General features: G+C 36.4%; 1 protein-coding gene across 1 annotated transcript in view; it reads left to right on the plus strand.

Annotated features, from left to right (window-relative positions):
• Positions 1-10,968, plus strand: part of hivep3a (HIVEP zinc finger 3a) — a 58,459-nt gene extending 47,491 nt beyond the window's left edge. The window contains exons 4-7 of the mRNA XM_084130763.1: positions 1,734-1,909; positions 2,463-2,564; positions 3,053-3,726; positions 4,551-10,968. Of these exons, the coding sequence (XP_083986889.1) occupies positions 1,734-1,909; positions 2,463-2,564; positions 3,053-3,726; positions 4,551-5,123 (1,525 nt within the window). The 3' untranslated portion in view covers positions 5,124-10,968. The remainder of the gene's footprint in view (positions 1-1,733; positions 1,910-2,462; positions 2,565-3,052; positions 3,727-4,550) is intronic.
• The last annotated feature ends 1,802 nt before the right edge of the window (positions 10,969-12,770 follow it).

Raw genomic sequence — 12,770 nt, forward strand, 5'->3', positions numbered from 1 at the left:
TCCAGGGTTCCCCCCTTTCAGCTGTTTGCATTGGCACAGAAGCCCGGGCTCTGGGCACAGAGCGGCATTGCAAGATCCCCATGTTTGAGCCGGGGTGGTGGTGACGGGGGTCGAAGGGAGGGGGGCCCTAGTTCTTGACATTATAAATGGCGCTCTGTTTGAGGTCAAGTGGAGGCCCCGTTTTGGGACTTTCTGGACACAAACAGGGTGGATAACCAGCCAGACTACCCATGTGTGTGTGTCTGTGGGTAGGCAATAGGGGTGTGTATGGATATATGTGCATGTGTGGTGTCTGAAAGAGGGTCTGTGCCAAGCATACCAAGTTGTTTTAGAGCACCTTTAAAAGCATACCATGCAGGTGCTATAGATTGGAGACCAGATCTCCCACACAGACCTGTGAGATCAATGTAAAGGCCTCTTTATGCACATATTATAGCCCAGAGGCTTTGCTTTGCTTTGCTGGTATTTTAATTAACCTAAAGGTGATGTTGAGAACTTGCAGTGTCAATGTCAACCTACATGTGCTGCTTTTCTGTTCCATTCTGTTTGTTTAACTTATTAAACATTGAAAAGTGCTGATATGATTCACCTTTTTGCTGCACACATTTCATCCAGTTAAAGGGTTTGTTCAGGCAAAGTCTTTATTTAATCACCCTCATGTTTGTCCAAACCCAAATGAGATTCCCTTGTAAAAAAAGAAGTGTACTTAATTATGTGCAACTGTAGTGTACGTCAAATTTTGCAAAAGTTAATTTAAAAAAATATATATATAGATTAATATATAATATAATTAATTAAGTGCACTTTCATGACTGTTTCTTAACACACTAAGTGATTAAGTGTACTTTTTAATAATCAGTTTAATTACAATACAATCAGCAGAACCTTTTAACCATATTTCAAAGACAATAGAATTAGTTTTGAACTTGTATTTAAACATGTACTTAAGTCCTGCTTATAACTGCTTATAAGTACATATAAATTTAAACTATAATACATTTTCATTTAATTACAATTATCATGCAATTAAGTGCCAGAAAACATTACATTCAGTTTGTACTTGTGTGTGTAGTCTTTTACGGTATTTAATTTCCGTAATAAGTACTTCTTTTTCACAAGGGTTCAGAAGGGTTCCAGAGTGTTATTTTGTTTTTTTATAATGAGAACTGTCAAGCTCCAGAAATGTCAGAAGTAGTCCATACGGCTTGTGCGAGTCTTTGTTTGGAAAACTTTTTTAGTGAATTATTCGCTAATTTAATTATGTGTTTGATTCGCTAATTAAATGCATGGTTGTCATCAGTGATTATACAGTATATTGATCTCACAAGATATGTGATGTTATGATGATTTTTTTAATTAATAGAACTTCAGTTATTCTAAACAGGTATGCAATTCAAAATGTGTGTTTTGTTTCTTAAACCAATGTGTCCAGATTTTTTAAGCTTTGGCCATGAAGTTTCCATTTGGTTCATCACTTATTTTATGATATTTCTCTGGTGCTTGGTTTGTTACCTTTAGAGTTTGAAAGCCACAATTCCCATTATGATAAAGAGCACTCTAGACATTCTGCAATATTTTTCTTTCCAACATTTTCGGGTTATCTATAGTCTTTCCCTTTAGTAGTTCAACTTATAAGGGTCAGTTTGTTATCTGTCAGTGACTCCTGATCATTGGAAAAGCCCGGTGAATGTTCACACAACATATTCTTTCAGCTTTAATGTTGTGTTTTCCAGCTACAGGTCAAGTGAGGAATACGTGTATGTACGTGGCCGGGGGAGGGGACGATATGTATGTGAAGAGTGTGGAATACGCTGTAAGAAACCCAGCATGCTGCGCAAACACATTCGACTACACACGGACGATCGACCTTACGTCTGCCAGCACTGTAACTTTGCCTTCAAAACCAAAGGTATGCTGCACAACTGATGAATGGAGATTTGTGGCTTTTAGTTCATGTCTGTCCATATTATATTAATATTATTGATAAAGTAAAATATACATTTAATATTTATATTAACTTTGAGCCCATCTACTATACGCTAGTGTACACCTAAAAGACAATATTAACTTTTAGCAGATATACATTTAAAATGTACATTCCAAAATACATCATCTCCTGCTCAAGGGCAAATGCAAATATTTGGTCAAATAAAATGTACTGTGGAATAAGATTGCCACTCTCCCTAACTCCACCTGCCCCTGACTAGTAATAGCAAGAAGCAAATTTAAACTAATTTACGATAAGGACAAGACCATCAATATGCTCCCTGTCCTGTAGTAGAAATATTGGCAACACAACAAAAATAGAGGTTTATAATAGATATTATTGTATCACTAGTTCGGTTGTTTACATGGACACTTACATGGAGTCTACACCTGGATTCTCACAGGGACGAACTTGATATAAATACGTTTATTTTTTTTTCATTCCCATGTTGAAGCTCTCATACTGTTTTCCTCAGGGAATTTAACCAAACATATGAAGTCAAAGGCTCATGGGAAGAGGTGTCCAGAGGGAACTGCTCCAGGACCAGTTCAGTGTGAGCTTGAGACAGATGAGGGAGGTGAGAAACTTGTTTTTGAAAGAAGTCTCTTCTTCTTGCTCACCAAGGCTACATTTATTTAATCACAAATACACTAAAACAGTAATATTATTACAATATAAAAAAAAACAATATAAAATTGTATATGTTTTAAAATGTCATTTATATTTGTTATGGCAAAGCTCAATTTTCAGCAGCCATGTACATGTATAATTTATATAAATTCAGACAAATTCTGTCTGAAGTATTAGTTACTCATTAACTTCTTTTTGTAGTTCTGTTTGTTGAAAGCATTAAATCTTTGTCTGTCAATTTGACTTAAAAAATGATCAAAGCAAATTATATGATACATCGATTAATCTGATTATTTGGAAATAAATTATGCATTTACCATGAATTATTGTGGCATTTGGATTAAGTATGGTTACTTAGCTAGTGATTGAATTGGTTAAATGTATTTGTCTTTTTTGTTTGCATAATTAAGATACAGTGACTCTCTTGTGCTGTAGGTGACAGTGATAAATGTTTCCTTGAGACGGATCTGGTGGAGGAGCACCAGTTCTCAGATGCAGAGGAGACAGATGTGGATGAGGCTGATGATAATGATGAGGGTGACGAGCAAGCATCATGCTCCTCTTCATCATCTAAGAGTGCGTCTCTCTCCAGAGATAATTCTGGCTCCTGTGACATCTCAGGCTTTTCAAACCCAGGCTGGGAACAACATCCCAAACCGCCTGTCAGTATGAGCCCCCGAAAACCGAGCCACTATGGAGAAGCTGCCTCTCCGAAGACCACAAAGTCTATAGTAACCCTTCCACACCTCGAACCCACTACAGGGAAATGTTCATCCCCCATCCGCAGCCTGTCTCCTGGCCTGCAAATGTCCCCTGCTTTACCACAGTCTCCTCAGCGAGACATGTCCCCTCTACGTTGTCCCTCTCCGAGACATAGTCTCTTTCCATCATCCTGCCTTTCCTCTTTGTCTCCTTCTGAACACCCAGCTTCATCATTCCCAGAGAGACGCGTGTCCCCCATTAGAGCCTTGTCCCCCATACAGCCTTCGTCTCACAGTTGTCCACTTGCGTTGACTGTTGGGGCCAGCGTGACTGTTCAGTACCAAGCTGATAGACCCAGAGATTCTACAAAAGCCTCACCCAACAGATTTAATCTCAAGACCAAACCGGTAAGTGATCTTTCTGACTGAATGTAGTGACCATACAAGTGACAAGTGACCATAATGCTGATAAGAAAAAGTTAAACGACCATGCCATTTATTTAGTGCATTTTTATATTGGCCTGATCAAAAATAATGGTTTCCCGTTTAAACCTGTTTTGTTTAGGTTCTCTAAAAGAAAATTACACTTTTATTACCCTTACACCCATAGAATTTTTTTTTTTTTTAAATGTATTTAAATAGTATTCTCGCTTGACAACAGTGTTGATGTGCAGAACACATACTGGCTAGCTTTACTGTCTCCATTCATCCTTGTTTCAATAGTGAGTAAATTGTGGGTTTATAGTCTTGATAGCTAAATATGTAGATGCTTCTTTCTTTGTCTAAGTTTGTTTTACTCCACTTATAGAAAGATTTTTTTTTATTAGTGCACAAAAAGACACCCAAATATATCCAAGATAAACATCCAAAAACACATATCCTGATTCTAAAAGCACACTGTGTGTTATTTTTGTGTCGCACCTTTATTACAAATAGAAGTCAAGCCACCGGTCTTTACATACAATTAAAGCCAAAACCTTAGATAGTAACCCATGAAATGATGAATGCATACTCATCTGTTTACCATCTTCTGTATGAAGTAAAAATTTGGGAAGAACCAGGACTATCTTTAGCTGTCAAGACCGTAGCTGCAAAAAAAAGATTAACCACACTGTTTAGAAATAACATCCCTTTGCCTAGAATAAAGATGACTGCACTAGTGGTCACTCTACAATATCCAACAGACCACTTGGTGATTTCACTAAAAAAATGTCTTTCTGGCTCCCCTCAAGGAGAAAACACACAGTCCTAAGAGAAGGACCAACATGACACAGTCTTGGCCTCTGCCACATGGGCGTCTCTCCAGGAACATGCAGCCGAAAGAAGGCCAGCGTGTGTTAAGTCACCTGCCACTGCACTCCCAGCCCCAGGTGATGATTCCCAATCTCAGCCTCACGATTCCTATAGGCGGGATACAGATGGTGCAGCCACGCTCCAATATGCTCCTCCGAAGCTCTTCTCTGAATCACAGTGTGGCCCAGATGACTGTCACTGTACTGACAAAGGAGAAAAGGGCAGATGGGAGTCCTACAGTTGAAGTTCCTCATCGTAAAAATCAGCTGATAGTGTTCTCGGAGCCTACGGTGGAGATGAGCTCTAAGAGTAACACTTCCTCCGATGAAGACAAGGAGAAAATCCGGGGAGTTATTCAGTCAGGGCTAGTATCAAAAAAGAAGGAGGTTCCCAGCGTTCCCATGACGACCTGGAAGAGTATCTCTCAAAGAAATAACAGAAAGCATTCTCGAAGTCCCAAGAAAGCTCAGCCGGTAGAAAGCTCAAGAACATCCATGGACACTAAGTGTTAAAGAAAAAGTTCAGCCAAAAATGACAATTCTTTCTTCATTTATGCATGCGTAAAATATGTCATTCCAAACCTGCATGTTTGGCAGAATGTTCAGTTTTGCTCTTTTTAAACAGTGGCATTTGGTATTGTCTAGAATTGTCAGAAATGAACGGGCTTGGGGCAAAAATGATATCAAAATGCACAAGACTGCCTGCATAGACACAAATCAACACCTGCATCTTCATCACCGCCCTCTGGCGTGTTTGATATGCAGGCAGGAGAAATAAAAACAGGATTATTTACATTGTGTTTTCACTGTGTTAGTTATGCTGAAAGCTTCAGTGAAAGTGCAGAAATCTAGTTGCGCTCTTTACGCATTACTGTGATAGGCTACAACGCTCATCCCTGCAACCTTTTATGCAATGTGAGTAGATATGAATATAGTGTAATGCTATAATCAACCCTTTTCACAATTAGATAAAATAATAAGTTTTTTTCTTAAATAGGGGAGAGTGGGGTAAGATGAGCCATTTTTTTACTTGTGTGTTCCTCAAGATAAGAGAAGTACATTGAATGTATCTAAAAAAAAAAAAAATGTTTCCTAATTTTAAATGATGAGAATACATCTATGACAAAGGGTTCTAAAAATATGGCTTCTTATTAAAAAGTGTTGTTGTGGCTCAATTTACCCCAGGATGGGGTAAGTTGATCTGAGTCAGAGGGTAATGCTGGGCACACACCAAAAGATTTTTTACATCTTATAAGATTTTCAAAATGTGATAGACCACAAACATGAGGACAAAAAATCCTAGATTTAACCGTTTTGCTCCTATAGTGTGTGGTGTGCCATGATGTGACAAAGACAGCACACCACACACAAACAGATTTTCAACCAGAGTCTCGACTGTGAACACAGGAAATCTCGCAAAATCTCACGAGACCTCAGAATAAGCATGCCGGACGATATGCAGGAAGAAATTGCGATGATAGTGTTTGGAAAGGTTTTACACGACACGTTGTCTAAACATTTGTGCTGTTGCCACAAATCAACAAGCTGATCCTCCATCTCTGCTGTCCACATCAATTTAACTTTGTGTTGCGCCATGACTGCGTTTGTTATGCTTCCGTCTTCCATCATCTCGCTTTCTGATTGGATATTGTTTCGTTTCACGTGATAATCTCCAGAGCGTGCGCGCGTTTGTCCTCGGGGTTCCCCCCACACATCAGGATTTCTGATCGTAAATATTAAACATGTTGAATATTTAAGCCTGGTTCACACGGCAGGATAATTAGGCCGATTTTAGCCCCGATTCACCCCTTCCGACAATCTTAAGGATGCTCCTAAGGATATTCCTGCCGTGTGTGGTGTGTTAAGACTGCTCTCGTCTGCTCGGAAGGACGTCGGGACCGCTCCGATCTCAAATTGGGGATATCCAACATGTTGGATTTTTTTGGCCCGATTTCTCCTCGTGTGTGGTGTCCCCCGGGGACAAACGAGCACGCAGCCTGTGGACTGTGGCGTGTAGCCAATCAGAAAGCGAGGTGACGAGGCGGCGAGGAAGCACCGGGAAACTCTTCGTCCGCCATGATTGTTTACTCTGAAGTCACGTTTGATCTCGAGGGATTTTGCGAGATTTCCCGTCTGACCTGGGAATTGCTCGGGAGTCAAATCGGTTCGTGTGTGATGTGTTGATTTTGCCGTGTGGCTGCGCACCACACACTGTACGACCAAAACTGTTTGACCCGTGATTTTTTAATCGCAGTGTGTGGGGTCTCTCAGGTTTGGAAAATCGGCCGACAATTTTAAAATCGTCCCGTGTGAACCAGGCTTTACGATTCGCGTTCGAGGCGGCTCCGACGTTCTTCCGATCAGGTTCGGACACTCTTAACACACATCACACCAAGGGAAAATCTGATAAGATAATCTGTAGAACCATCAAGATAATCGGGACATAGTAGCTAGGATTGTCGGAAGGGGGGAAATCGGCCCAAAATCAGCCCAATTATCTTTTGGTGTGTACCCAGCATAAGTTGCTCCATCTGGGTGTAAACTGACCATCTAACTGAATGTGAATCAACCCCATGTGAAATTTTAAAGATCATTTACCTATTTTAAAAACTAATTTAAAAATCAAATTTCCTTTTACAAATAGTCATATTTCTTTTCTTAAAGCTAACTTAAACAACATAAAACCAACCAAATTAAGTTGTAATTTCAATATCTTTAATTGTTTATATTTCTGAAACAGTATGTTTAACATCAAAGTTGTAACCTTCCCAAAAAACAGACTAAACAGAGAGTTTGTTGAGTGAAATTAAACAAAAACTGAATTAGAATGAATGAATAAATGTCACTGAAACTAATAAACATTTTAGTCAAAACAAAAGGTTCTTGGCATGGTAGTTTTTCTGCAATGTTAGGCCATTAGGGACTACGGGTGGAAAGACATATATGATTAATTGGGATGCACCAATACCACTTTTTCAGAATGAGTCGGATACCGATACCGAAAACCGATACCTGTATTTTCACTGCATTTCTAACATTTCTAATTGTATTTAAAAGATAAACCAAAAGAATATAAATCATATTAGTTTGCTTAATTTGTCCATCAAATATATATTTCTTTCAGTTATTTTCATGCTTAATTAAGCCTGCTAAAATGCATTGAATGAGCTTCTGTTACTTTCTACATAAACTAGTGTGAATAAGACGTGAAAGACAATTCAATTCAGTATTCGCGCGCTGTCTATCAAGACGTTGGTTTTCAGAGTGGTCGCTTTGGATGTTTCGTTCATGGAACTTCTTGACCTGCAAACGTCCTGTAATAATGTAGGGAACCACCCATTATACATAAATCAGGTAACAGTTTATGTTTTACTTACATATACGATTTAGTTTTAATCCAAATAACACATGCTGAGTGAACGATTAGCAATCAGAGCATTCAACAGAAGTGCTCTCTCTCTCTCTCTCTCTCTCTCTCTCTCTCTCTCTCTCTCTTTTGATAAGTTTTGTGATTTAGGTGGTTTGTATTGTTGTTGCTAATGATTTGATAAGATATTGTGTCTATAAATAGTTGTTTCCACTAAAAAAGTATGCATTTTTACAATACAAATCTTTAAAGGCCGTTTTCTCAAAATGTTTTTTTTTTTTTTTCATACTCTGAGCCAGAAGTATCTACTTCAGAAGCACTTACATACACCAGACTTTCCAGTTGTATTCCTATCTATATTCTTAAGGTTTTTACAGAGGGGTTTGTTCATATATCATTCAGATTCTGATTTATACTGGATTTTATACCTAAAAACGGGGCGAAAATTGATTTTTTTATGGCTGTTGTTGGTATCGGAGCATTTTTACGAGTACGAGTACATGCTCAGTATCAGGTATCGGTATCGGTGCATCCCTAATGATTAAGCAACTTCTGGTACTTATCAGAGAAGGATTTGGTGTACTTGCATTGTTCCTATTAAATAAGCTAAACTAAAAATAAATTAAAAAGTATAAACTAAGCCATTTTGTGTAGCCTAATATTACATTGAAATTATACCAGTTTATACTTCAGAGATTTAACTTAACTAGTGCCTTATGGTGGGGTAAGTTAAAACGCTGGCTCCCACAACATTGCCCCATAGCTGCCATTTTGGGCAAAACTAGCTAGCTTACCAATTCAGACTAATATTTAGCTAAATGATTTGCATAGTTTTATACATTGCTAAATCACCAATATGGATCATAAATATTTTTAGACCTGGACAAAACAGCCACATCTGTTATGCTAAATTTTTACTTTGACAAGCCAAAAACAGTTTTTAAAGTAAATGGGTGCCTTCCACTCCTCCCGTGTGCTTCTCCTTTTCACAGTCTGTCAGAAATGATGGGTGGTTCCAAAATATATGGTCAAATGACAATAAAAGTGTACTCATCTTGCCCCACTCCCCCCTACTCATTTAAATTTTACAGTGAAATATAACATTTCTTATTTTGATTTATTCAGTCATTTTACTTAATGCTAATTTTTATTAATTACTTATAACTTAATAATAATAATTATTGTTATTATTATTATATAATCACAAAATCTTGGCCAAATTGTGCATCCCTTAAAAACAAGCAAAGCAAACCTGTTTTTAATTAACATTTTAAATTGCAAATCGCAATTCGAATTTCCCTTAACAGCAGCTGTATACTCAAAAATGTTCAAAAGAGTTCCACATACTTATTCCAGTAACAATTTACAGTAAGGTTTCAATAGTTAACATTTAGTTGAAGCATTCACAAACAACGAGCAATACATTAGACTATTTATTAATCTTTGTTAATGTTAGTTAATAAAAAAGTATTCATTCAAGTTCATTGTTAGGTTATGGTAACTGCAGGTCCATTAATTAATATTAACAGACACAACTTTTAATTTAATTAATACATTAGTAAATGCTGAATTTAGCATAAACAAGGATCAAGAAATGCTTCAGAAGAATTTTTTTTTTTTCATTGTTAGTTCACTTTAATGTATTGAAAAAATTTAACCTTAATTTTAAAGTGTTACCATTTTTTGTTATTTCATGTTACCCAATCACAGCAGTGGGCGTTTACATTAAAGATTTAAGGGAGACATGCCCCTTTAAACAGAGCGTTCAAATCATATTGCTTATATTGCCCTTATATTTCTAAATTATAACAGTTTTTAATGTAAAAATAACATTAGAAGTGCACCTCAGGAAACATAAAATGTAAAACAAAAATGCAGTTCATGACAATGGCATGGTTTAAAGGGCATGTGTTGTATGGATCACTTAAGGGTATTTTTAAGATGCCTTTTCGTTGCTTAAAGATTCTGCTTTGCATGCCGGTTTGGATATGAGGGTGAGAAAATGATGTCAGAACTTTATTTTTGGGTGAACTATCCTTTTATAGGTCTATCAGATTCTGTGTACCACAGAAAATGTCACAGGTCATGATTCAAGTCACTGGGACTAAAGCTTTGCAGAATAACCGGAGTCATTTTTGCCTTGTTTAACCTTAGGCTAGATACATTATGTTCCTGATCTATGTATATTTTCTTGTCTGCATTCTTCATAAACACCAAACACACAAATATGTGTGTGTGATCAGTGTGTAATAAAATGAAAACATTTATTACATATATTTAACAAAATTATATATAAGGTGCCAATAAAATTCAACTCCCATTTTCACGTTTTATTGTGTTACTGCATGGAACCATTGAACGAAAAAAAATCCTCTCATTAAAAATATATCTATATCCTACTGTAAATCTTAATAGAAATCCTACTGTACAAATGTATGTTTTTATATGCATTTATACTATATTCTATGGCACTGCAGTGTGTATGTGTTTTTCTTTGTTGTATGTGATGGTCGGTAGAATATTTTTGGCCAGCATTTTAAACACTCATGCATTTCCAGTGAATAGTCTAGAATATGGTCAAACCCAGAAGATGAGCAGCTCTGGTTGATGGTTCAGTTGTTCTTGTGGTGTTGATTATTTAGATGTGGGAAGATGTCAGTATGGTGTTCCTCCCGTTGTGATGTATCCAGATAGACGGAGATCTCTTGTGTAATCTTACAGACAGGACAAAGTATTAAGAATATAAGAGTAACATGAATTTAAATTAAATGATGTTACAAGAGTCTGCTGTTGCTTTGGCCATGTTTATTTATTCGATAATCTATGCACAAAATGATTATGTGTTCTGTCATACTTGTATTTCAAACTATATGCAAAGATATTGTTAATGTATGGATTCTGATAACTAATGCTATTAATAGCATTTTTATATTCATGTATATTCATGAAAATCTGATGTCATTTTAATTAAATACAATCATTATATCTGGTAACAGTATTTTACAGTGTCCTTGTTTTCACAAGCATTTCCACAGCGTTCCATCACTCGCGTTTTCACAGGTTTGTGCTTTTGAAGTTTGCGCAGAGATAACCTTTTTTTTTAAAAAAGAAAAATTCAAGGCTTGCACCTTGGAATCTATTTCAGGGTTTGTGTTCTCGATCCACCAGGCACTGTTTTTGAGCGCGTTTAGAGCGGTGTCGTGTTAGCGGCCCCTAAGTTAATGATCTTTGCAACGGAAGTGAATCAATCAGTCAAAACTAACTTTAGCTGGACAATAACTTTATCCTAGAGCTGCTGTAAAGCCAAAACAATCTCTGTTACTGTAATTTCCTATTATCACTGTAAATCTGCTTTGAAACAATCTATATTGTTAAAAGCGCTATATAAATGAAGGTGACTTGACTTGACTTGTTACACGTTACATGTAATTACGGTAGTAATAACTATAAATTATGCATAATTACATTTAACTAACCCTAACCTATATAGTCAAGTCAAGTCACCTTAATTTATATAGCCCTTTTTTACAATACAGATTGTTTCAAAGCAGCTTTACAGTGATAACAGGAAATTAATGCAACAAAGATTGTTTTGGGCTGTACAGCAGATCTAGAAGAAAGTCATTGTCCAGCTTAAGTAAGTTTTTAATTTATTCATTTTACACGACACAGGTTTCAACTGAAAACAAAAGTTTTTTTTATTGAATTGTACACTTGTAGTGTACTTCAAATCTTAAAAGTCACAAATCTTAAATGTTACTTAGGGTAGGATTTTGTTTTAACACACTTAACACTTTTAAAAACTGCATGTTACTTTGTAATAAGTGAATGTGTCGTATAATATAATGTAGGCTATAGATTGTCACTTCATTATAAATCTGTAATTACACATTTTTTAAATACTTTATAGGTTTCAATATAAATTACATAAAAGTATATTTTAGTTAAAGCTTGTAATTTGGCAGCACACTTTAACCAAATAATTAATTTAGAAATAATTATGAAATGACAAATAAAGATGTTAAGTACTTAAGTCTTATGTAAATGCACGTAAATATTTAAAAGGCTTTACAACAGGGTTCACCAATCTCGGTCCTGGAGGGCCGCTGTCCTGCAGAGTTTAGCTCCAACCCCAATTAAACACACCTGAACCAGCTAATCAAGGTCTCACTAGGCATACTAGAAACTTTCAAACAGGTGTGTTGGAGCTGGTTGGAGCTAAACTCTGCAGGGACAGCGGCCCTCCAGGACCGAGATTGGTGAACCCTGCTTTACAAAGTGATTTTAACTGATTGCATTTATACAGTATAATAATTTACAAACATTTTTAATTTAATTGATATTGACAATAATTTTAACCACATTTTCATGTCAATAGTTTAAACAATTATGCAGTCTGAAAACATTACATTCTTTAGTATTTAAGTATGTTTTAGTATATATTCCTTAAAGTATATTATAGCTGTAATAAATACTCTTTTTAAAAGTATGTTAAAGTTGACTTCTTTTTCACAAGGGTAAGTTCAATGTACAGCAATATTCTATCATTTCTGGATAGAGTAGCTCTAGAAAATTGTCTCAGCTAGTGGAATGGCTTGGTGTTTAAGGTAGATGGGAGAACATAGGTTATTGTATAACACCAGCATATTTCAGCAGAGTGTCATGCTGCTAACCAGGAAAACCTTAACTGTACACTTAACCTTAAAATAATGATATTGTTGACTCCACTTGAAGGCAGTATAGTGTGTGACCTTATGAATATGCTCAGAGGATACCATAGAACTTTGGTGATA

The sequence above is a fragment of the Abramis brama genome, assembly GCF_963993115.1.
Source record: "Abramis brama genome assembly, chromosome: 12".
Classification (NCBI taxonomy): domain Eukaryota; kingdom Metazoa; phylum Chordata; class Actinopteri; order Cypriniformes; family Leuciscidae; genus Abramis; species Abramis brama.